At 45.9% G+C, this 24,793-nt stretch overlaps 1 protein-coding gene across 7 annotated transcripts in view; it reads right to left on the bottom strand.

Moving 5' to 3' along the window:
* Positions 1-11,251: 11,251 nt before the first annotated feature.
* The window catches only part of Gapvd1 (GTPase activating protein and VPS9 domains 1), a 73,947-nt gene continuing 60,405 nt past the window's right edge, over positions 11,252-24,793 (bottom strand). For all 7 annotated transcript variants that reach the window (XM_051185269.1, XM_051185267.1, XM_051185268.1 and 4 more), the window contains 7 exons: positions 23,165-23,274; positions 22,536-22,695; positions 21,183-21,370; positions 17,190-17,403; positions 15,210-15,282; positions 13,668-13,865; positions 11,252-13,450 (listed from right to left, as the gene is read on the bottom strand). In XM_051185269.1, coding sequence (XP_051041226.1) covers positions 13,310-13,450; positions 13,668-13,865; positions 15,210-15,282; positions 17,190-17,403; positions 21,183-21,370; positions 22,536-22,695; positions 23,165-23,274 — 1,084 coding nt within the window. In that variant the 3' untranslated portion in view covers positions 11,252-13,309. The remainder of the gene's footprint in view (positions 13,451-13,667; positions 13,866-15,209; positions 15,283-17,189; positions 17,404-21,182; positions 21,371-22,535; positions 22,696-23,164; positions 23,275-24,793) is intronic.

The raw sequence follows: 24,793 nt of genomic DNA on the forward strand, positions 1-24,793 counted from the left end.
AATTTTTTAGTTTGGTTTTATTTTACTAATTTATTAATTTTTTGCAACAGGGTCTATGTGGTCCTGACTGGTCTTGAACTAGATCTATAGAACAGGATGGCCTTGAATTCACAGAGATCAACCTGCCTCTGCCTCCCAAGTGCTGAAATTAAAAGTGTGTGCACCACTCCCAGCTAAAAAAGAAAAATTTAAAAATACCAGCTAGGTATGGTGGCTCATACCTGTAATCCTACCACTAGGGAGGCTGAGGCAGGAAGATTGCCATGAATTTAGGCCAACCACTGAAAATAGACCAGGGGTGTAGGCATCATGTCTAAAGTAGTTTCCCATCCACACACACTCTCTCCAGTTAGGCCCAGGTGCCAGCACCTGAGATGCCTATTGATGAGCTCTGCCAGGTGTGATAGTCTTCATCTAATAATGTCTTTGTGGTGTGGTGGCATTTATTTGGGGGACTTTTTGTTGTGGTTCTGGGGTTTTGGTTGTTGTGGGATATTTGTTTGTTTGTTTTGTTTTGAGGCAGGGTCTCACTATGTAGCCCTAGCTGACCTAGAACTCACAATGTAGCCTGGGCCAGCCTCAAACAGAGATGCCTCTGCCTCCGCCTCTACCCCCTAAGTGCTGTGATTAAAGCCCTGTGCCACCATGCCTAGCCTTGTCCTGTGCTTTAATTAGATGGGTGTACTTTGGAAGATTTTAAGAGTTAACATGCCCTTTCATCCCCAGTGGAGACAGAGGGTGACATTGCTGACACACCTCCATTTGTGACTTGGCCTCCACAGCTGTGAGAGGACAGGACATTGCCATTAAGTCATCTATAACTTTGTCACAGCCCAGGCATAGCCCCAGGTCACCAGAGAAGAACCACATTGTCCTAGAGGCCTTTGAAACCTACACTGGGTGCCTCTTACCACCCCAAGCCCCTGCTCAGAGTGACGCCACCCTGCCCTGCAGAAGTGCTGTCAGCTCTAGCTTTCCAGTCTTGACACCAGAGGACAAGAGTCTCTCTACCCACTATTTCCCTAAGCCACACAAACCTGCTGTGACAGTTTTCCGGATGCTTTCAAACCATTGCAGGCTTAGAAAATGCTCTCAGGCTAAGTAGTCCCTGTGAGCTTGGGACCCAGGAGAGGCATGATGAGGGCTGGCGGCCTGGGTCTCCTACAGGCTAAGCTACCCCACTGTAGGAATGTCCTGGCCACAGGTTCCTTCAAAGTCTGTGGACCCTGAGCCTGACGGGGGTGGTGCCCTTGGTCACAGAATCACTTCAGTGGAACCCCCAACAGCTGGAGGGACCCCACATGTGGTAGACAACCGTGTGGGGTCCAGAGATGCACAGGGATCATGGCATAGGCCACCACGGAAGAGGCCTCTTCCTATTTCCTCTTTTCCTCTTTCCACTCTTGACCATATAAAGTCTCTAAGCCTGTCACAGCCTGGAAGGCAGGTTCAGGGGTTGCTCCTGAACCAGGAATGTTCTAGAAGGGCAACCAGGTCAGTGGGAAAACAGCAGAAAATCCAAAGGCTGGGCTCCCTTTGCCAGTGTGTGGCAGGCACGTGTGAACCAGTGTGCCCCTGGGTTTCACCCAAGGAAGCCCACTTTCACTATTGCACCCTTCGGGCCCAATCACCAGTGACCTGGAATCCAGTCTCTACCCCTCCAGTGGGAGGGGCTGCTCCAGCCAGCCCTGGCTTATGAACAACTTCCAGGTAGAGAGGAAGAATTAAATGGAAGGCGCAATAAGAGTGAAACAATTAGAATTTCTGCCTCATTATCATGGTAATCTTATCAGTGGGATAATGAGGTATTAATGGAGACTTAATGTGCATCTCATAACAGAATCCCTTGGAGAAAACACACAGGGAAATTGCTGTAAACCCACTTAATGATGGAGAAGTCCCCAAACACCATATTCCAAAGGATGAAAAATGCAGGGTGCAAATGAGAGAGAGCCAAGGTCAATCACACCGCGGGGACGGCCCTAACGGCAGATTTGGAGATATATGTAATAAAAATTGCATGTTGCTTTTAGACCTCACCCTCTGTTGTTTTCAAATGTGCATTCCTAGTAATGACACAGAAGCACAGACTGATCTGTATGTTTTAGAAGCCATGGGGGGGATAGCAACATGTCTAGAAACCCATCAGGCCCCCCACAGCGAGCCCTGGAAATGGGTGTTTTAGGGAGAGGCCTTTAAGGGGGGAGTCCCCTAGTTGGGGGTAGAGAGGGAAAGCAGATCCAGGGTCAAGGTCATTTGGGAAACACTCGCCACTTGGCTGGGAAGACAGGAGAGCAGGGCAGCAGAAGCTCAAGCTCTCCTGGTCAGACACCTAGTAAGAGGCCGGTTCTGCAGCAATATCCAGTCAGGATGAGCAGACCAAGCAGGGGGTGTGCCCCTGAAATCCCAGCCCCTCCCTGTGAGATAAACAGGGGGGTCAGGAATTCAAAGCTAGCCTTGGCTGTGTAGCAAATTCAGGGCCAGCCTAGGCAACATAGTGAATTCAAGGCCAACCTTGGCTACAGAGGAAGCCCCTTTCTCACAAAAGGAAAGGGGGGAGGGGGACCTTGAGTTCTGTAGTATCCTAGGTAGCTTTAACTGTGACCTTGACACCACCTATAGTCACCTGAGAAGGGAGTCTCAATTGCCTGCCAGCATGTCTGTGGGGGACTGTCTTAATTTCTGATTGACTAGGGGGCCAGCCCACTGTGGGCATCACCATCCCCTGGCAGGTGGGCCTGAGCTATGCAAAAAAGTTTGCTAAGCCAGCAAGCAATGTTCCTCCAAAACTTCTGCTTCAAGTTCCTACTTGAGTCCCTACACTGGTTTCTCTCCATGACCTGGAAGCTAAAACAAACTCTTTTCTACCCTAAGTTGCTTTGTCCAGAATATGTTATCATAGCAATAGAATGAAATTAGAATATAGGGATCTAGCTCACCTGATGGAGTGCTGGCCTAGAATGGAGATGCAACCCATTGCCAGGACCACATACCACAGGGGAGGTGGCAAATGCCTGTAATCCCAACACTTGGAAGGCAGAAGCAGGAGGATCATAAGTTCAAGGTCATCCTCTACTTCATAACAATTTCTAGGCTAGCTTGGGCTACGTGAGACTTGGTGGTGGTGTTATGATGATGACAACACCACCACCAGCAGCAAAGGGCTGGAGAGATGCCTCTGTGGGTAAGGGAGCTTGCTGCCGAAGGCCTAAGTTTCATCGCTGGGACACACATGGTGGAAGGAAAGAGCTGACTCAAGTTTTCCTCTGAACACAAAAGAATGTAATAATAATAACACGAAGAAGAGAGAGCCACAGAATCCAGAGCCCTCAGAATCACAGAAGACAAAGGACCTGTGCCCTGCTGTGGCCCTGACCTCACACTTCCTGTGTTGGCACTGAGGGTTCAGTCAAGGGCTACAGAGAAATAGAAAAGACCCATCTGTACACAAAACACGTTCTACTGATAACAGAAGTGTCATGCTCTGCTTTTCACCATAGCCCTATGCCTCCCTCTCTGTGGCTTATTTTAGGAGGCATTAGTTAAGGACATCAAGACCCACTGTTCTGACTTCCTGGAACTGGTCCTAAACAATGTCACCTCTAGAGAAATCCTCAGTCCTGGGCAAATGGGATGGTTGGTCACCCTGCCAGTGAGCAGGGCCTGGAGGTTCAGTGCTGAGTCTGGGACAGCCATTGTGCAAAAGGTCAGAGAATACCAAAGAAGTCACCACACAGCAAACGGGATAGCCGGAGGGCAGGCCTCCTTCCATTTGACCTCTCAGGGCCTAATCCACCCACATCACAGATGAGGAAACTGAGGTGTTGACTGCTGACAGGAGCCCACAGGTAGCTGAAGAAAGAAGATAAGACCCTGTTTGAGGACAGATATGACCCCTAGCAAAAGGGTCCTCCTGATGCCAAGGAAAGGCGGGAACGGAGCAGACAGCCAGCCGAGCCTTGCAGCTGTGTTCCGTTTAATCACAGACTGCAAATTGAATGAAGTGAAGACGGTGCTGCCTCTTTGAATTTCCCCCAGGCCCTGTTTAATGAATAAATAGGCATGATTTGTAATTAGCTTCTCCATTGTGCGAGGCTTCTGGAGCACCTGAAGTGAGTTAAGCACACCCCTGCAATCTCGTTGACAGTTAGCCGGTGTGGACCGCAGCCTTCCCTGCCTTGGTCCACAGTGCGTGTGACCAGGGTGATCAGCTGTGTCTCTGCAGTTGAGAAAAATTGGGATTGGGGGCTGGAAAGATGAAGACACAGTGTCCTAGTCAGTTGTGCTTCCCGTTGTGGAATCTGGACTCTTCGAGTCCTGTTTATTTTCCTCAGCCAACACACAAAGCAATACCCCATCTCCTCCCTCATCCACCCATTAGGCCCCCACTACTGAAGCTCAGGGAAAGGTTCTAGACATTCAGGCCACTTCACTGAGGGGTTCAGGCTGGGCCAGGGGGTCTTCACCCATTTAGGCCACCTCAGTTTTGAGCAAGCTGTCATCTGCTGGCTTGTTCTTGCCAAGCTTCTGGCATCACTATCCTATAATCAAGGCTGCTGGTCTGTCTTTGCCTAGTTTCTGTGCTAACCATGTGGCAAGGGCTACAATTTCAAACCCTAATGTTTTCCTGCTCAGGGCTGCTGGGAGGGATCCTGGGCAAAGGTAGCCAGTTTGATTGCTGCCACGTTTTCTAACCAAGAAGGTTCTATTCATCTTCATCATGGACTCAATCTGTGCAGAGAGAGGAGGCCACTGCCCTGTGGGGCTGCTCCACCCCGCCACCTGGAGCCTTCCTTATCTGGATTCCATCATCTTCCTTCTTTCCTCAGGGTCTCCAGGGGACCCCACTCCACAAGCAGGCCCTCTCCCCCAGGACCTGTGGGAAGTCCAGTGCCAGCTAGAGCTGCAGCATAGAGGAGGTGAAGGTCACCTGCTTGTTACCTTTTGCTGTGTCATTGACACTGCTGATGTATGTGGGCCATGAGCAGAGACACAGGTCTTCCCTCCAATGGGGACTACATCTGGTATGGCTTTTGGATTCCTGCTGGATGTCAAACCCTAACAATGTGACACTAGGAGTGTCTACTCCTGTGCCAAGGAACTCATACAGAAGGAGAGACAATGATGAGACCACGAAACCCTGACATGGGAACCTCCTCTACAATTGCTCTCGTGATCCTCCATAGTCCTCTGAGGCTGGTTTTGCAGAAGGCAGACAGGGTCACATCCCTAGAAACTAAATTACAGACTTGGGAATTCTTGAGATCCGAATTCAAATCCTGTTTCTGCCTCTTTCTTTCTTTTCTTTGGTTATTTTGTTGTTTTAAGACAGAAATCACTATGGAGACAATGCTGGCCTCAAACTCACAGATCCACCTGCCTCTGTCCCCAGAGTGCTAGAACTAAAAGGCATCTGCCACCATGCTTAGGGTCTCAAGGAGCCCAGGCCATTCAAGAACACGCTGGATAGCTGAGAATGACCATGAACTTCTTCTGAATCATCCTGCCTCTGATCCCCAAGTGCAGGGATTATGGATTTGTACCAGCACACTTGGGACTCTCCCCTCACCTTTTAAAAATAGTCATCAGAGCTGGGCATGGTGGTGCACATCTTTGATCCCAGCACTCAGGAAGCAGAAGCAGGTGGATCTCTATGTGTTGGAGGCCATTGTAGTCTACAGAGTGAGGCCTAGGACAGCCAGTACTACATAACGTGACCTTGTCTCTAATAACAACAAAGCCATCAGTGGGGCCGGAGAGATGGCCTAATAGATAGAGCAATGGCTGCTCTTCCAGAGGGCCTGGGTTTAATTCCCAGAACCCACATAGTGGCTCACAACCACCTACAACTATTTTCAGGGATCCAACACCCTCTTCTTGCCTCTGTGGGCAAATGCACAAACGATGCACAAACATGTACACATATACACACAAAATTTAAATCACAAATAATTTTAGATAGTCATCAGTAAGTAAATAGACAAATTATATTTACTTATAATATGAAGTAGTACACACCATATAAAATTGAGGTTAGAGTTGTAGTAGGATTAATTCATAGTGAAAGGATTTGCTTGAGGACCCATTAAACAGATTCTTCTCTGAAAATTATAACCCCTGGTGAGCTAAGGAATCTGCCGCTTGCTTTCTGTAGGGCTTTGAGAAGACACCTCACTTCTCTGAGCCACTGGGATGTCGTGATTTAATTGTCAACTCAACACAATGTACCATCATCAACTGGGGAGATCTGGAGAATGGATGGTGGAGTTTGGCTGGCAGGTGGAATTGCCTGTGTGTGTGGTGTTCTTAATTAGGTTAATTGCTTGGATATGGGTAGCAACATTTCCAGGGTCAAGACAGGATTTCTCTGTGTAGTCCTGGCTGTCCTGGAACTCACTCTGTAGACCAGGCTGGCCTTGAACTCACAGAGATCCGCCTGCCTCTGCCTCCTGAGAGCTGGGATTAAAGGCCACCAAGCCTTTCTCTTTCAAACGTGTTTTTTTTTTTGGGGGGGTCGTCAGGTTGTTTTATAGTAATGAAAGGGAAACCAGGACAACGGGGCCCACGGTGACACCCTGCTTTGGGAGGGACATATAGATAGATAGTACTGGGCACTATTCTTGCCATATGAAAAGGAGGAGGCAGCACCTCTGTGACTAAGGACACAATAGAGCCCCCTGTAGAGTGAGGCACTAAGGCTCCCGGTGTCAGGACAGCCCTGCAAGGTCTTCATGATGGGAGCCTTTGAGCAAAGGACTTGAGGCACTACTTTGACAATGAGTTGTCATTGATAAGTGTCATGTACTGGGAATGGTGACCGTCTCACACGACGCGTGTGTAACATGGGGACCTGCACACATTCTGTGGTCTGTCTAGAGCTGTCCTGGTCCAGGGCTCCTGCAAGGTGGTGAAACTAAGTTCCAGCCCAGATTCCACAGGGCCGCCTCACAGCCAGTGCTTTGTACCTGTCCTTGGCCACAAGATGTCACCCAAGGAGCGGAAAAGCGGGTACCTGGGAGGAAGCTGCCAGACCGGAATCAACCAGGGGACACGGCTCTCAGTAGATAGCCCACAACAGACGCCACCTAACCTGAACAGGGGGTGCTGTGACTGCGTTCTTCCCGGGCAGATGCGTCAGTGCCCTAGGCATGCCTGCAAACATGCTCGCGGAGGACACGGATGCCCCACGGGCGCTCGGCAGGTCCTGCGTGGGTTGCTCGTGGACACAGAAGGCGCAGAGAATTGCCTCAGCCCCATGACTTCCCACCTGCAGGCATACAACGTTTCTTCGCGTGGCAGTCAAGGGCTTTGCGACCCTGCAGGGGAGCAGAGGGAGGGTCGGTCAGCGCATGCGCAACCTGCAACCCTATCCCCCTACCCACACCCCCACCTCCATCCCAGAGCAGCTGTGGAAGATTCTTGGAGCTTGGATAAGGATGTGGCCCAGCGGTGCAGGCCCTCTGAACTTTACCGCATAGGTAAAAGTGCCAGGAAGCAAACGCACCTTCAATCCACCTGTAACCCAGCTACAGCCCACTTCTACACACCTGCAGACCAATCACAGCCCATCTGTACCCACCCACAGCCCAGAAAGCCCACCTGTGCACACCTGCAGCCCAGGACAGCCCATCTCTACACACCTGCAGACTGACTACAGCCCACCTGTACCCTCCTGCAGCCCAGCAACAGCCTACTGGTGCAATACACACCTTACTACAGCCCACCTTTACATACCTGCAACCCAGTTGGAGAAGATATGGACATGATCTTCTCACAAAGTGGGGACTACAGAACCATAGACCAGAGTTTGGGGAGGTGGCTGTGTGACAGGTCTTGCCTGAATACAGAAAGAAAAGACAGTTCCTGCTATCTCCTCCCATTAGCAAATATCTGGGATATTTCACCGTGACTGTGCAGGCAAACAGGAAGGAACACTTAGGAAGTCACCTCTGCCCTGAGGGACTAAGTGGGAGTGAGGCCTTATTGGAGAGGGAAGGAGTCATTGGGTCTTCCAAAAGGGTATTTGCAGGAGACAGAGCTAACATTGGCGGAAGGAACAATTCTGAGGGGGCTGGAGAGAAGCTGTAGGAAGATGGGCCTGTCTGGCAAAGAAAAAAAAAACAGCTTGGGGCAGCCACAGACTTGGCTATTACTTTTGTTACGATTGTCTTGTTGGTGTCTGTTTCGTGGGTGCATGGGGAAGTCAAGAGAGGGCATCAGGTGTCCACTGCTCTCCAGTGCCCTCCAGTGCTCCTTTAGAGGAAGGGTCTAGGGTCTCTCCCTGAATCTGGGGTTCTGGTTTTCTCACTAGACCAGAAGCCGCAGGTCCCAGTTACCCTCCCTCGAACCAGGACGCCTCTGCCTTCATCCCTCTCAGAGCTGAGGCTACAGAGGTGTAAGGACACTATAACTGTTACTGAGTGCTGGGACTTGAATGGATGGATACCCTTGGTAGCTTCCTCATAAAGCACTTAGAAATGTCCCAATTTGGTCTTTAATCCCAGCACTCTGGAGGTAGAGGCAGGAGTATCTCTGTGAGTTTGAGGTCAGCCTGGTCCACATAGCAAGTCCAGGCCAGTAAAGGATACATAGAGAGACCCTGTCTCAAAGACAAAAGAAAAGCAATTCCAGTCCACCCCCAAATATGACAATTTGGTCGTGTAGGTCACACCAGTTCCTTTGGCTGAGTTAGTCAGGAACCAATAGAAGACACACTGTCAACAAACCTAAGTCACAGAAATTTTGTCACAACTATGAATTAGGAGGGTAGAGGGAAACTAAAGTGAAAACTTATTTGGCCACTCGAGTGCGGCATAAATTACCAGGCATTAGTCAGCCTGTGGGCTTCCCAGACAACAGAAGTAAGATCGCTGCATTTTAAGTTTGTTGTTTACATGCCAAAAGCCATCTTGTAGCCAAGTGTATTTTTGTTTGTTTTTTGGATCTCCTTGGCCAGACATTGCCAGGTATGATCACATGATGATTATAAGCCTGTGGACTACCCTAAGCGGATTGGACGCGATGCCCAGAGCATTCAATCTTCCATGTTTATGTGGGAAGAGGCAGGCACACATAGAGAGCCAAGGGCTTCAGACTGGGTCCCATGTCCCAGGGTTACTTTAGCAGTGCAGGCTGAGTATCAGAAACTCCATGAACACTGAGTCAGAGGAGGTTGGGTGCACACAAACCAGAGTACAAGAGACACATGTACCTCCAACTTAGCAAGCAATGATGGTGTCTCCTAATTTTAGGCAACTCAGAGCTATGCATTAACTGACCACCATGAAGGAAAACTGAGCCAGCTTTCAGATGTCTCCTTCCTAATTGGAAACATGTCCAGAAAGCAGATTCCATCAGCCAGCAGCACTGCCTTACAGGTAGGCCAGCCTCTCAATTGCTTGCCTGATTGAGGTTAATAGAGGTGTTTCATAAACACAGCAGCTGAAGGGCAACAAAGCCAGTGACTACCTAGTATGGGATCAAGTGGAAAGTGTGCTCAACAGTAGCTGGGAAGCGCAGGAACTGCGGGGTCATTCTAGTTCTTTCTAGCACTACACGAACAAGGCTTTTGTTAGGGGAAGTATTTTATCTACCCAAGGCTGGCCTTGATTTTGCAATCTTCCATATGGACAAGTATCTATAGCTATTTTCTAAGTAAAACTGAGGGAGGCTATCAATCAGCAACATTCTGGAGGTGAAGGACATTTTCAGCAATGCACTGAACACAGAATACACAGCACAGTGGTGAAGGACACATCCCTGTTAATAGGGTTCACAGACTGATATCCTAGAGCAGTAATGGGCCTGGTAGGCAGGGTGACTGCAGGCTCAGGGATCCTGTCTCACACAGAGGAGATGCTCGCTGGAGGAAAGCTAGCACACAGCTCTGTGAATATAGGGATGCACAGAACACAGCAGGTGAGGCAAGCGTCATCTCTGCAGAAATGACTTGGCCCACAGCTCAAATGGGGAACCTTCTTACCCAAAATGCCCTCTGTTCATCTGGCTCTCAGCACAGCAGGCCGTACCTCCCTTTGTCCAAGTGTTCTTCCCAGAAAAAAGCTACTCCCAGCCACCTGTTCTTGGAACATTCACCAACAACAATCTGGCAAAGCTCTCAAGCATTTTTACTTTTTATTTACCTGAGATAGGCTCTCAGTCTCCATGGCTAGGCTCACAGCCATGAGCCACACCTCTCAGGCATTCAAATTTCCAACAGTCCACCACTGTGTGAAAGTGCATTAGCTTCAAGAAAATGGTTCCTGACCCCCACCCTCACATCACAGCAAATACAGAATCAACTAGCTGGATCTCACAGCACTGAGAAGAATGTAATTTCCTTTAGGAGACAGAGTGGAAGGAACAGGCTACCCTACTGACACCACGCTCCCAGGGTCACATTTCCATGACTTCCTTGATGTGCAACCCTCTGAGTCTGATGGGTATGTGTCGCCCCCCCCCCCCCCGCGCAACCAGTCACCAGGAGAGATGCCACACACCTGAGACTCCTAGTTGGCCTTACTTAGTGAAGATGTAACTACACCATTAGCAGTATGCAGATGGTAGCGGCTCAGCTTGAGGGTGAATGCAAGTTCTTAGGCAGGAACACAGCCCTCCTATCAGACTGGGGCAGGAACAAGAATCTACCAAGTCCAATTTTAATGACGAAGTTTAGGACACAACAGGAAGGGGATAACCAATGTCATCTCTACTGCCAATGCTCCAAAGGCCCAAGACCCCTTTGACGGTTGTCCACCTATACCAATGGCTCTTAGAAGCACTTTTTTTTTTTTTTGGAGACAGGGTTTCTCTGCGTAGCTTTGGAGCCTGTCCTGGAACTTGCTCTGTAGACCAGGCTGGCCTCGAACTCCCAAAGTTTGGCCTGGGATTAAAGGCATGCCCTACCAATGCCCGGCTCAGAAGCACATTTTTACAAATAAACACACACACACACACACACACACACACACACACACACACACCAAAAAAAAATTACTGTCCCCATATTTTACCTAACATGGGGAGGGGGGGGGAAGCAAAATGTTTCCTAGTTTTAATGAAGTCTAAAGCTGGAAAGACAGCTCAGCAGTTAAAAGCACTGGCTGCTTTTCCAAAGGCCCTGGGTTCAATTCCCAGAACCCACATGGCAGCTCACAACTGTCTGTAACTCCTTTTCCAGAGATCCTACATCTTTACACAGACATACACACAGGCAAAATGCACATAAAATAATAATACATTATCAGATCTTAAAGTTTTTTAAAGTTTATGTGAGAGATGGTCTGCAATCTATTTCTATTACATTAAAAAAACAGGACATTAAAGGAAAATACAAATGGATTCTTCTTTTTCTTTAATTCTGCAGAACTTTCATGAGGTGAGCCACTGGCTCCCCATTTAATATTCATTAATTTTGTAAATTCTACATAATAATTTTAGGTGCCTGAACATTTCCCAAGGTGACTTGTACACTGCACTCAGCCTTCATGTAGAACCACCTTCATTCCACAGAAAAGAGCCTTTGTGCAACATCCACATCTTCATATTTATTTCCACAGTGATAACATGGAATATATTTAGCTACCATTACAGAGAGAAAAATCTCTCATTGATTTACAAGTTAAGTCCCATTAACAATGAATTCCAACTATTCAAAATCTGTTGACTTAACATTTATTGATCGATGCTGAAGTAGATGTTAGACTCCCATCTGGTTGCAGAGCCATGTCAGCTTGGCTTGCAGTGTACTTAACAATGGGATGTAACGTCTGACACCAAGGCAAGGTTGACAACGACAGTCATGAAGTACATAGATTTCCTGACCCAACATTTGAAAGGATATTTTGTGGTAGTTGTGGTCTCTCCCTGAAAGGCAGAGACCACACCCACACTCCTGTGTAAATTCCTATTTGAGCTTTAAGGGGATGACAAGAGGTGGAGCATGAAGGGAACTAGCTTTTTTTTTTTTTTTTTTTTTTTTTTTTTGGCACAGTGTGGCCGAGTTCAGAGAGGGGGCAGATGGCCTCTTTATCCATCTGCTCGCAGCTGGTTGTCACAGGTCCCTTAGAAGACCCCTGCATTGCTGCCAGCAACAAAGGACTTGAAAGTATGGGATTGCAGCATTTGTCATAAAAGCTAAGCATGTTCAGGAAACATACAAGGTGGAGCCCGTCAGTGACGGCCTATGTACAAGACTTGTGCTTGAAGCTTTGGTGGGCCTTTTTGGCCAGCTCCTCAGGCACCAAAGCCCATTCCTGATTAAGTACTGGTATACAATGCAAACCAAACTACACAAACACTTTTTTTTCCAGAAGAGGGCAATAAAGGCACAGAAACCTGCCAAAATAGATTCCCCCCCCCTAAGAATAGTGCGGCTGATCAAAATAGTTTAACACTAGTAAAACCTGGATCAGTACAGCAGACAATAGAAATTAGTTTTAAAAAATGACATTCACTGAATCCCTGGTCTGTGCATTCAATGTGAACAGTCATCAGACAGATGACAATTAAGGGTCTGGAAGGAGCCCTGTCTGTGGCTTCTACTCAGGGTGAGGGTGCAGAGGACACCTGGCCACAGACTGCTCGTCCTATGTGATGCATGGTGGAGTCTGTCCCAAGGTGCAGGCTCAACATATGCCCATGTGACACGTGCCTACATGACTTCCCCATCAAACTCCACACGTGGAGAATAATAAACTGAATTATACACTAATAAATATTTATGGTTTTGCTTTTAAGCTCAGCTTAAATTTTGTCATGGAAACCATTTCACAAGAGGGAATGTCACAGCCTACTCTCAGCAACCGCCCTCGTTTGTTAGAGTCTGGAGATAGCCATATCACATCAAATATAAATATATATTATATTTACATGTCCTCCTTAGCGTCTCAACTCAGGAGAGTGTGTCTATAGGAAGGCTGTGGCACACTGCTCCCAAAACCCACTGTGCAGCTGTGACACAGGGTCTTACAGGACGCACTGTTCTTTCTAAAATGAAAGGGACAAACTGGGAATCCAAAAACAGAGATCTGGATGTTTCCTAAATGATTCTGTTCTGTATTTTAGTATTTTAAAACATATGGAAAAACATGGTCCCTTTTGCAGCACTACTCTCTACATGGACACAAGAAATAAAATATGCAACTCAGAACGGCTGAAAGGAAAAAGAACCAGCATGTTAGCTTGTTAATCTGCTTAGGAAGAGCCATGTGGAAACGTCTGGAAGCTGTACATATTAGACAATCTTCAGCAGTGTCATAGAGCTCTATTTCCTGGCTACAGTCTGATGCCTTGGTGGGCCTGGTCGTGGTCACTTTCTGTCATCGATGGTTTTAATAAACTCTACTGCTGCTGTGAACTGCATCCACCAGTAGGATTCCTCTCCAGACAGACAGCTGGCATAGAAGCTGCTAATGTACTGCACGGTGGACAACAGGCAGGGTGGGTTTGCCTAAAGGTGAAAAAGAAGCAAGAGCCCATTACTTGTGTGCTCCGCTCTGCCAGAGCCATCTTAGCACCTGTGCTCCCAATATCTTACAGAATGCCACACCAGGACCTGCATAATGGTCCCTAAATGGTTTTGGAAATAAGCACCTTCAAGACTTAAAGGAACCCAGGCACCTGCTTAAGAGGCCTCATAAAGTATCAGTCAATAGTAAGAAACGCACCTTTATCAACACAAACACCAACACAGGGACGAAGTCGTCTGCCCCAGGGACAGAGTCCTCATTGGCCAGGCTTAGTAGGTTCATGATGGTGGAGCACATTCTCAGGATGCACTGTACTTTGTCCCGGGGGGTTTTGTAAGCACTTATTGTCCTGATTTCTGACTGTGCAGATGGCCACGGGGCCTCACGAAGATAGACCTAAGCCAGATGGCAGACAACACAGAGATCACAAATCCAACAGCAGCCTGCATTGCAGCCACAGTGCCTGCCCCATCAAGCTGAGGACAAGGGACTGTTTTCTTCCCTCCCACCCAAGACATTGGGCACAGAGATGGCACACAGAGCCTGGAGCTCAGAACCCTCCCATGTTTCTTAAGAAACTGGGGTGAGACTTTCCATTTAGCTGATTCCAAAATCACAGACAAGCCAGCAGAAGGAGGCAATGTAAACATCACTATGGATCTTTGTTGCAGTGGTTCTAGGAAAAAAAAAAACATACTCAAAGCCCAGGATGGTGGCATATGCTTGTGATCCCAGCACTTGGGGGAATCAAGGCAGGAGGATCAGCCAGTCTCAGCAACACAGCAGGCTTGAAGCCAGATTGGACTACGTAAGAACCTGTTTCTATTTGGGAGGTAGAGGCAAGTGGATCACTGACAGTTCAAGGCCACCCTGATCTACATAGTAAGATCCTCTCTCAGAAAACAACAACAAAGAGAACCTGCTTCAGACAGATGGTGGTGGCACACACCTTTAATCCCAGCACTGGGGAGACAGAGGCAGGAGGATCTCTGTGAGTTAGAGACCAGCCTGCCTGGTCTACAAGAGCTAGTTGTAGGATAGGCTCCAAAGCCACAGAGAAACCCTGTCTCAAAAAACTTAAAAAAAAAAAAAAAAAAAAAAACTGCTTCAGATAGATAGATAGACAACAGACAGACAGACAGAAAGACAGACAAGAAACAACAAAAAACCCACACCAAAGAAAATGTTAAAACTTTATGGTACTCTGTTTATTATAAAGAACTTTTGTTGTTTTTGTTTTGTTTTCCTCGACAGGGTTTCTCTGTGTAACATCCTGGCTGTACTATAAATCACTCTGTGTGGCATTAAAGGCGTGAGCCACGACGACCACCAGCTTACTTATAAGTAAGTTTTAACAACAACCAGAAACCTTAAGCAGGAGAAAGAGCAGTATGATACTCCTGAGGCCAGGCCGACCCATGTATTTCTTCTGGGACAGTCTCTACCTGGCAGCTGTGTGAAGCCCATCGGAAGGTGTATGTGGGCGGCACACCAGCCAGCCCAGGGGTGGAGCAGGGACAGAAGCTATGCTGGCTGCAGGGTGGAGACAAACTCTCCTGTGGACTCTCCATCCCCAATCTTTCCACACTAGGGATGCTAAGCCCCTCAAGTACCCTCGGGCAGTGACAAATAAATGGAAGACCACTTGGAAATGTTGCCTTCTATTTTGGGGTACTTGGATGCCTTGCCAAAGTGGTGACTCTCCACCTACCACCCACACTACACACAAGCCCATATTACCTCTGGTATCTGCAGAGCTCTGTGGTTTGCAGTCACTACTTTAGATAATCTCTGGATATGTTCATGCAGAACCCTGAAAATCACCCAAAATTCATTTGTGAATGCACATTTCTGAAAATAAAATATACAAATAGCCATAATTGTATTTTATCAAAACATCTTAGGCTTACTTATAGATAGATTACATAATGGCTGAAATTCTCTTCGTCAGAGGTATACTTCATTTAAAACGGTCTTTTTCCTAGCTCAGTTTGTGCTACAAGGTAAGTCAGAGGCTAGCCTGAACTATGTAGAAAACAATGTCTCAAAAAACAAGAACAACAAAAAGGTCATATTACAGTTCAAGCAAGGCAGTGGAGGTGTGTAACACCAGCCAGAGGTTAAGGAGGGATCAGGGAGTCAAGGCCAGTACCAACTAGGACTATACAGGAAGTATCTCTATGTAAGAGTCACTCAGAAACAAATGTTAAAGGGCTGGAGAGATGACTACTCAGCAGTGAAGCTCTCCAGAGAACCCAGGTTCTCAGTGCCCAGGCTGGGCAGTTCACACTGCCTGGAACTCTAGCTGCCTCCAGTGCACCACCCCTCACACACACATGTACACACTTACACAGACATACACACAAAAATAAAAATAAGCATTTTTAAAAAGAGATGAAGAATTGCTGAGTAAGCTGGGGGATGCGGGAGTGGGGGGATGTGGGACTGTGAAGCCCAGGCAGAGAAAACGGACTTGAGCTTGGATACACTGTTCAGTGAAAGAAAGGGTAGTGAGAAAACAGAAGGAAGTGACAAGCAGGAGGGACCACAGGACAGAAAGCAAGGACCATAGCTGTCAGGTGGAGACAAGACTCTACTACCTGCTTGCCCTTCATTTTGATGACCATATTAGGATATTAAAAGTTAAGGGTCTGCCTCACCAGCAAGGACTAAAATCCAGCTTCATGGCTTCTGATCCATTCTAGACACATGTTTGCTGTTCCCACCGTAACACCCACAGTGGATGGTACACGTAGCTTCAAACCCACCTCCATCTCTCATACCTGATTCACAGATAGGTGCTGAAAGTAGGAATGGGCCCAGGGTGAGCAGGCATCCTGAGGCTAAGAGCACTTAGATGGGGAGGCTGGGGCAACCCTAATGTCCACTTCACAGCAAACTATAATCTCTCAAACACGCATCTGCACGGTTGGGTGTAGCTCAGTGGTAGAGCAAGCGTGAAACCCAGTGTGTGCACGTTTGCATACACACAAAAACTGTAAAAAGCAGAAACTACTAACAGTCTTCCTTGAGGTCCTACCACATGGACTCCAGAGGGTCCCTGGGCACCAAAGTTGTTGCTAGAAAACAGTGATGTCAGTATGCTTGGGGGCAGACACAGGATTGTGAAGTACTACTCAGGGAAACAAGAAAAACACAAAAGCTAAATAAATTCTCTACACTCTGGTACTCTTCTATCCCATCTTGACCCCAAAGGATTATTCTTTTTTTGGAGGGGGGGTGTCCCTGCCTGATTCTGCATTCTTTTTCACTTATTATAATACTGAGATCAAATTCAGGGCCTTTCAAAGCCTACCACAGACCACAGAGCTACATCCCTTTTTAAAATTTATTTATTTATTATGTATACAGTGTTCTGCATACATGTATGTGCAAACTAGAAAAGGACACCAGATTTCATTACAGATGGTTGAGAGCCACCATGTGGTTGCTGGGAATTGAGCTCAGGACCTTTGGAAGAGTTGGCAGTGCTCTTAACCACTGAGCAGCAAGAATCCACCCACAGAGAAGACACAGAAGGACATGTGAGGCAGGTCCACGGCCTCAGAAACCACACTAATTCATACTATTCTGTTCCTACTCAACAAACCCCTGCAAACTGGGTGTTCTCATCTACTTGGACAGCACAACCCTGAGGAGTGAATGGTAACTGACACAGCTCCCTTTACTAAAGGAGGAGTCCAGCACGGACACACTTACTGGTCACGGAGGATGTCCCCATCCTGGTTAGGGTAGAAAGCAAGCTTAAAGATGCGATTCATCACGCTCCGTTCGATGGCCAGCTGTGCATCCTGCAGCTGCTCCTCACTGGCATTCTGCCATATGACATCCTGGGCCATTGCACCATACAGGAACTGGAGGAAATCCTCCACTTGAGCAGTTTTATCATCAGCAGCAGTAAGTTTCTGAAAGTCTCCAAGGAAAAACAGTCATCTTTAAATTACAGTGGACCCCCAACATCCTCAGCTTTGTTCTGTCCTCATCCTTATCAAAAAGTGTTAAATGCAAAAATTAGAAATAAACATTTATAAGATTTATTTTTATCTCTTATTCTTTTTTTTACACTTACTTATTTATGGGGGGTTAGGGAGGAAGGGATGTGCACCTGGCATACATGTGGAGGTCAAAGGCCACTTGTAGGAGTTGGTTTTCTCCACCATATGAATTCCAGGAATCAAACTCAGGTCATTAGGCTTGGTGGCAAATGCCTTTAATCCATCCCTGAGCCATCTTCTCCACCCCATTCCTAAGTTTTAAAGCACATACTGTTCTGAATAGAGTGAGGAAATCTAGAAACTCCCCTTGTATCTAGCTGGACGTGAACTATCCCTTTGGTCAGAGTGGCCACACCTTGTACACAACCTGCTCATTAGTCACTTCATTTATAGCTCAATTATTCAGTATTCAGTCATATGCACAGTTTAAGGGTTCCACTGGGCACAACAGTAGCCTTAGAATGTTACTCTCACGGAAAAGAGAGCAACAACAACCTTTAGAAATCATCCTAATTAACTAATGATACAATACCCTAATCTAAAGTCAAAAGTGTGTGAATGAGACTTTAGAATTTGCAGACAAAAGGTAAAGCAGAAAAAGAAAAGAAATAAATATGTAAACATTTAAGGTTTGTTATAAAATATACACAGGTATGGTTTGGGTTTTTATTTGTGTGTTTGTTTTTGTTTTGTTGTTGAATATACAGTTTTAAAAAGTTGTATGGATATAATTTGGGCATGGTAACAGATGCCTATACTCTTATCATCTGGAAGGCTGTGGTAGGAGTGTTACAAGCTGGAGACTCTGTTACCAATAAGCAATGCTGGACATGGCCACACATGCCTTTAATGCTAACATTTGGGGGTTAGTGGGAAGAGGATCAATATAGTTCATGACTAGCCATGAGACTTTGAATCAAAAATAATAATGAAAAAGTAGAACTAAAATTTTAACATCTCTGATTTTCTTTTAAATGCATATGAGTGTTTTGCCTGCATGTATGCAGGGTATCATGTTCCCTAGAACTAGAGTTAAAGATATCTGTTGTGAGCTGCCATGTGGGCCAAGGAACCCAGTTCCTCTGGAAAAGCAGCAAGTGCTCTTAACTCCTGAGCCATCTCTGCAGCCCCTGTACAAGTCTTAATACACAGATACTCAATCTCAGAGACAAATAATGCAACTTAGAAACTTGATGTCAATGCTTGCTACTTTTATTTTTTGTTTATTTATTTATTTATTTATTTATTTATTTATTTATTTTTTGAAGCACTAGGGATTGAACCCAGGGCCTCACATATGCCAGGATATGGTTACCACTGAACTTACATCCTTACCTACTTTTGCTTGAGTCAGGGCATGTCAATAAGTTGCCCAGGCTAGCCTACTTGTCCTCCCTGGTCTTAATCTCACCTAGTATCCCAGGAAACCCTTGAATGTGTATCTTCCTGCTTCAGCCCCTTGCACAATTTACAGAACTATACCACCATGCCCAAAGTTTTTTTTTGTCTTTGACACAGTGTCTCACTTTATAGCCAAGACTGAGTCCTTCTCTCCAGCTTCCCAAGTGCTAGGTTACAGGTATGGCGCTTCAAAAGTTATTAAAAGCTGGGCATGATAGCACACAACCCAAATTCCAGGATAATGATTGCTGTGACTTCAAAGATAATCAGGCATACACAGTGAGACCTTGTCCAACCCCCTCCCCCCACCAAAAAAAAAAAAAAAAAAAAAAAAAAAAAAAACTAACAAAAGTGAAGCTGCTGTTTGACCTGTACATTAGTGCAAATTCCTGCTTTGTCAGTGGCCTGCACTTTTAGCACCTGGCTATGTTGAATTAGCACTCCATCCAGTGTGATAATGCCTCCTCCCTAGGCAGGAGGCACATCCTAGAGACAGTGTTGCTAAGATCTGCTGCCACCTACCCATTCTGAGCAGAGGTTGCCCAGGACATGGAGTTCATCTTTCAAACCTTCAGTTTTCACTCCAGTAGGTAAGCAGCAGATACGTGTGTGGCATTTCCTACCCAGCCTGACATAGATACTTTATTTGTACAGCAGAGCAGTACCGTGAAGCAGACCAGTAAAATCTGGCATCCACAGAGGATAATGACTGGTCCTCCCTCCAGAGTGTGCCTGAGAACCAGCCCCACCATTGGGAAGTCTATGAGTTCTTGATGAATCCCTGCAAGTGGCAGCCCTGAATCTTCATACCGAGCCCATCTGGACTATGCTGATGCTAACAGCTATTTCAGGTAGCCCATCTGTGGTACAGAGTTCCTTCATCACAGTTCTGGGAGTCATTTTGGTTTGTTTCCCTCCCTCCTTCCATCCCTCCCCGTTCCCTCTCTTTCTGTCTTGGTTTATTTATGATTGATTGATAAATCTTTTATTCTTTACTTAATAAAGATTTATTTTTTCTATGCATGAGTGTTTTGTTTACATGTATGTCTGTATGTCTGTACACAACATGCATGCTTGGTGTCCTCTGATGACAAAAGAGGGTGTCGGATCCCCTGGAACTGGAGCCAACCTGAAAACCCAAGTCAGATCCTGTGATGGCAGTTCTTGGGTGTCAACCTGATCACAACTGGGATTAAAACCCAAGTGACTAAACACACCTGGGAGGGAAAAATCATTTGAAGTAGGAAGATCACTTTTAATCTGGATCTTTTGAGGTGGGAAGATCCACCTTTAATCTGGCCACACCTTCTACTGGCAGCCCATATAAAGACATAGAAGAAAGAAGCTTTTGCTCTCTGCCTGCTTGCCCTATTCTTGCTGGCAAGTCTGTTCTTTCACTAGCATTAGAGCCTACTTCTTCAGGATTCAAGTGTATGCTGAGACAACCACCCTCATGGAATGAACAACTACTCGATTCCTGGACCTTCCATTTAAGGGTGGCCATTGTTGGACTAGCTGGACCATAGTCTGTAAGTCATTCTAATAAACCCCATAGAGAGATAGATAGATAGATAGATAGATAGATAGATAGATAGATAGATAGACAGACAGACAGACAGTTAGTTAGTTAGTTCTATCAGTTATGTTCCTGTAGAGAAACCTGACTAATCCAGATCCCATGGAGCCACACACAGGGGAGAGAAACAACTCCTGAAAGTTGCTTTATACTTCTATCACATGCTGTGGTATAAAAATATATCTTAAAAGAAGTTGGAAGTGGCTTAGCAGTTAAGAGCAACTTGCTACTCTTCCAGAGGATGGGAGTTTGGTTCCCAGCACCCACGTGCAACTTACAACTACCCGCAACTTGAGTACCAGGAGAGTGATCCCTCTTTTACACACACGCACGCAAGTGCACACACACACAATATGTATACATAAATACTAAAAATCTTCTAATTATTATTATTGTTATTTTTAGTGTGCATAGGTGTTTTACCTACACACGTCTGTGCACCAAGTATGTGCCTGGTCCCTGCACATGCTAGAAGAGAGCAAATCCCCTGGAACCAGAGTTATAGATGATTCTGAATTGCTGCTATGTGGGGACTGGGGATTGAACCCTGGTCCTCAGGAAAAGCAGCCAGTACCCATCTCACCAGTCCCCAAAATTAGGAAGGGAGGGAGGGAAGGAAGTGAATGGGTACTGAAGTAATGCATGTCCATAAACAGCAAATCAAAAGAATTCTCCTACTTCACATGGCTGAGGAGACATCTGTGTGAATGATTTAGTTACCTTGAATGAACTCCCTGATCTTCTTTTCTTTGCTCTCAAGCAGCAACCGCACACAGACGGTGGTAAAGTACCGATTGGCTACCTCTTTGTCTCGCAAAACTCTTTGCAACAGCCTTTCCAAGTGAGCCTGTGTGGTCTGCAGTCCTTGTCGACAGCGGGTGAGATAAGCAATATATGGGGCTCTTTTCCTAAAAGAAAAAAAGTGCTGCTGAACATCAGATGTGTACAGCATATACTTACATACTTTCTTCAGCAACTAAGAGTGCTAATTTTTTAAAACAAAGTACTTCATAGACTATGGCTATTGCAAGTTGGCACAAGAGACTATAGACAAGCATCTTGGGAACTACCCACACTGGCAGCTCAAGAGGAAAGCCCATATGAATGTTTCTGTGGCACACATCATCAGTACCTAACTCACTACATGTCTCTAAGGTCCTCTGCAGGCTCATTCCATTTGTTATGGAAGGAAGCACAGTCTCCATGGTTATAGGACCCCATACTTAACAGAAAATTGGCTGCTGGACAAAATACAAATTATATACACTAGATCATTAAATAACCACTATCACATTTGCTTATACTGTTAGTGTAGCAAGATCCCCTGATGCTAGGAGCTTCCATTCTGCCTAAGTAGGGCACTCACATTTCCCCCATACTAGCTAGGGCTTGGCAGCAAAACCAATTTCTAAGATTATCTCTGCTTCCCTGGACCTCTATAGTCTTTACACACACACACACACACACACACACACACACACACACACACACACACTCGAGTGTGCCACACAATGCATGTGGAGGTCACAGGACATGTTTTGGGAAGTCAGTTCTCTCCTTCCACCTTTTTATGAATTCTGGAGATCTAACTTAGGTTAAGCGTCTATGGCATGTGCCTATATCCAGTGACATCCTACAGCCCCATCTACCCTTCTTTTGGAGACAGGATCTCTCACTGAACCTGGAATCTCTAGCTCTGGCTAGTCAGCAAATCCCCAGGATCCATGTGCATGTGCTCTCCCCTCTCCAGATGGGTTACAGATATATTCATATCACCCGGCTTTTGCCTGGGTATTAGATCCTCATGGTTGTACTTTACTCACTGAGCTGTTTCCCCAATCTCTTCTTTACCTCCTTTTATGCAAAGCTGAAGTAAATTATACTTCTTTATTAACAAGATCTGTTGGTAACAACATTTCTAAATTATGTTGCTTAAAAAGCTCTATCCAAATAAACATTTCTTCAATAAAGAACAATTAAAAAAAAAAAAAAAAACAAGAAAAAGCCTCTCGCAAAACAAAGAAACAAACAACACTGAATACTGCCAGCTTGCAGCGAGATTGGGAACAGTACCTGTAGTCTTCAGCAATGGATGCCAGCAGCTTCCTACAAGTCCTATTGTCAAAGCGGCAAACACAACGCATTGTTTCTTGAAGTTGTGCCATTAAGTTCTTATCTTGTAAATTAATTGCTTCAGCTATTTGAACTTTTAAGAAGCATACAATTTCATTGTCTAAAAAAAAAAAAAAAGAGTTCTGCTAGGACATCCACACACATTCAGCATCTGTGATACTAATCCTGATGCACGAATAACTATTAGAGCCAAACAATACTGCCATTCTTGTTAAGAAAATAATCAGAAATCAAAGTACCGTGAGCTGGAGAGGCAGCTAGGGGTTATGAGCCTGTGTTGCTCTTTCAGGGGACCAGAGCTTAGATACCAGCATCCACCCTAGGCAGCTCACAACTGTCTGGATTCCAGATCCAGGGGCTCTGCCGCCCCCTTCTGGCCTCTGTGGGCACCCAAACACACATACATGGCAGACACAGAGATGCAAATATAATTTTTTAAAAAAGATGTCAAAGTACCCTTAAATGTCCTGGACCACACAGAATTTCTGTCAGCTGACAGGTGAGAGATGGCAGCTGCTATTGTTCAAGCTGTGTGTATGGGAGAGAGTAAAGAGTATGGAGTGACTTGCCTTCTGGGTCTGTGTGGTCGGGCAATCCATTCCTTGTTGAGTGGGTTAGTACTGGGAAGGCCACCGAGTCCGCAGAGCAAAGCGCAAGCCTCAGCTTCTTTTTAACATCTCTGAAGAGTAAGTGCAGGGCACATTAATTTACTTACACAGAAATGATGACATCCTTTTTTGTATGCCTGGAGCTAGGACACAGGACTCCCAGCTAAGTACATTGTCAGCCAGAAATGGTAATAGTTTACAAATATGTACACATAAATGTTAATATATTAGCTCAGAACACAAATGATTCAGTTTCAACTGAGTGACACCTCACTGACAAGCACAAGCCTCTAGTTTCGGAGTAAGAGGACTGGAAGCTCAGCTGGGTCAACATGTCAGTCAGAAACCCTGTTGTGATCTAGAGCAGACAGGGGAGTGTCACGGTACAGTCTCTTAGGAGCCAAACTGCATGCTTTCAACTAGTCTCTCCACAAATGGCAGCCCTGCTACATACAAGAACATACCTTAGGAAAAAACAAAAAACTAAAAACCACAGTTGCTATGTTCTACTGCTTGGAGGTTTTGTGCTGAGATTAGATTCTATAGCTTCCAACTGGTGACGCACCTATTGCCATTTATTAGCACAGTCTTTTCAGGTAGAGGCTGCCTTCCACAGCAACACAGCTTTTGCCACCTACATGATCATGTGTGCCTCTCCCTCATTAGGACCTATGAACCTTCCTGGTCCTGTGGGGTTGTTCAAAGATGGGAGTTTGATGCCCTGGAGAAAATTGATTGCTTCTTCCATGGGTCACCACATAACCAACTCATGACTTAGCCATGGGCCTTGCCTTAGCAGATTTGTCCCCAACCAAACCAATAACTTAGAAATCAGGTTAATCAAACATAATATTCACCCACTGTCCTGGTTTGCTTCTTATTGCTGTGATAAACACTATGACCAAAAGCAGCTTGGGATGAAAACAGTTTATTGGGCTCATATGCCCAGATCACAGTCCATCAGGGCAGGAACACAAACAGCAGTCATGGAGGAAAGCTGTTTACTGGCTTGCTCAGCCCTCCCCACCAAAGTATTTTTTAATATTTTAAATTATGTGTATGTGTGTGTATTTGTGCACATGAGTGCATTTTCCTATTGAGACCAGAAGTGTCAGATCCCCTGGAGCTGGAGTTGCAGGTAACTATGAACCACCTGAAGTGTGTGCAGGGAACTGAACTTGGATCTTCTGGAAGAGCACCACTGAGCGACCTCTCCAACTCTCAGCTTGCTTTCCTTCAGTCCAGAACCACCTGCCCAGGGATAGGACTGCCTAGAGTGGGTGGGCTGGCCCCTCTCACTCATCAATCATGAAAAAGCCTCAAAGACACTATCACTGGCCAACCCAATGGAGGCAATTCCTCATTTGGAGGCTCCTTCTTCCCAGGTGACTAGCTTGTATTAAGTTGACAAAACTAACCAGTTTGGCCAAGAATTTCATAAACTGTATTATGGTAAAGTCACCTGATTTAGGGAAGTCATAACTCAGTAAAACTGCCATTCTCTCCTTAATTTTACCAAAGAGATAAAAATATGAAGCTTCCAAATATTTATGGATAAAATAATGTTTACAGTTTAAGAGTAAATAAATC

The sequence above is a fragment of the Phodopus roborovskii genome, unplaced genomic scaffold (genome assembly GCF_943737965.1).
Source record: "Phodopus roborovskii unplaced genomic scaffold, PHOROB, whole genome shotgun sequence".
Taxonomy (NCBI): Eukaryota; Metazoa; Chordata; class Mammalia; order Rodentia; family Cricetidae; genus Phodopus; species Phodopus roborovskii.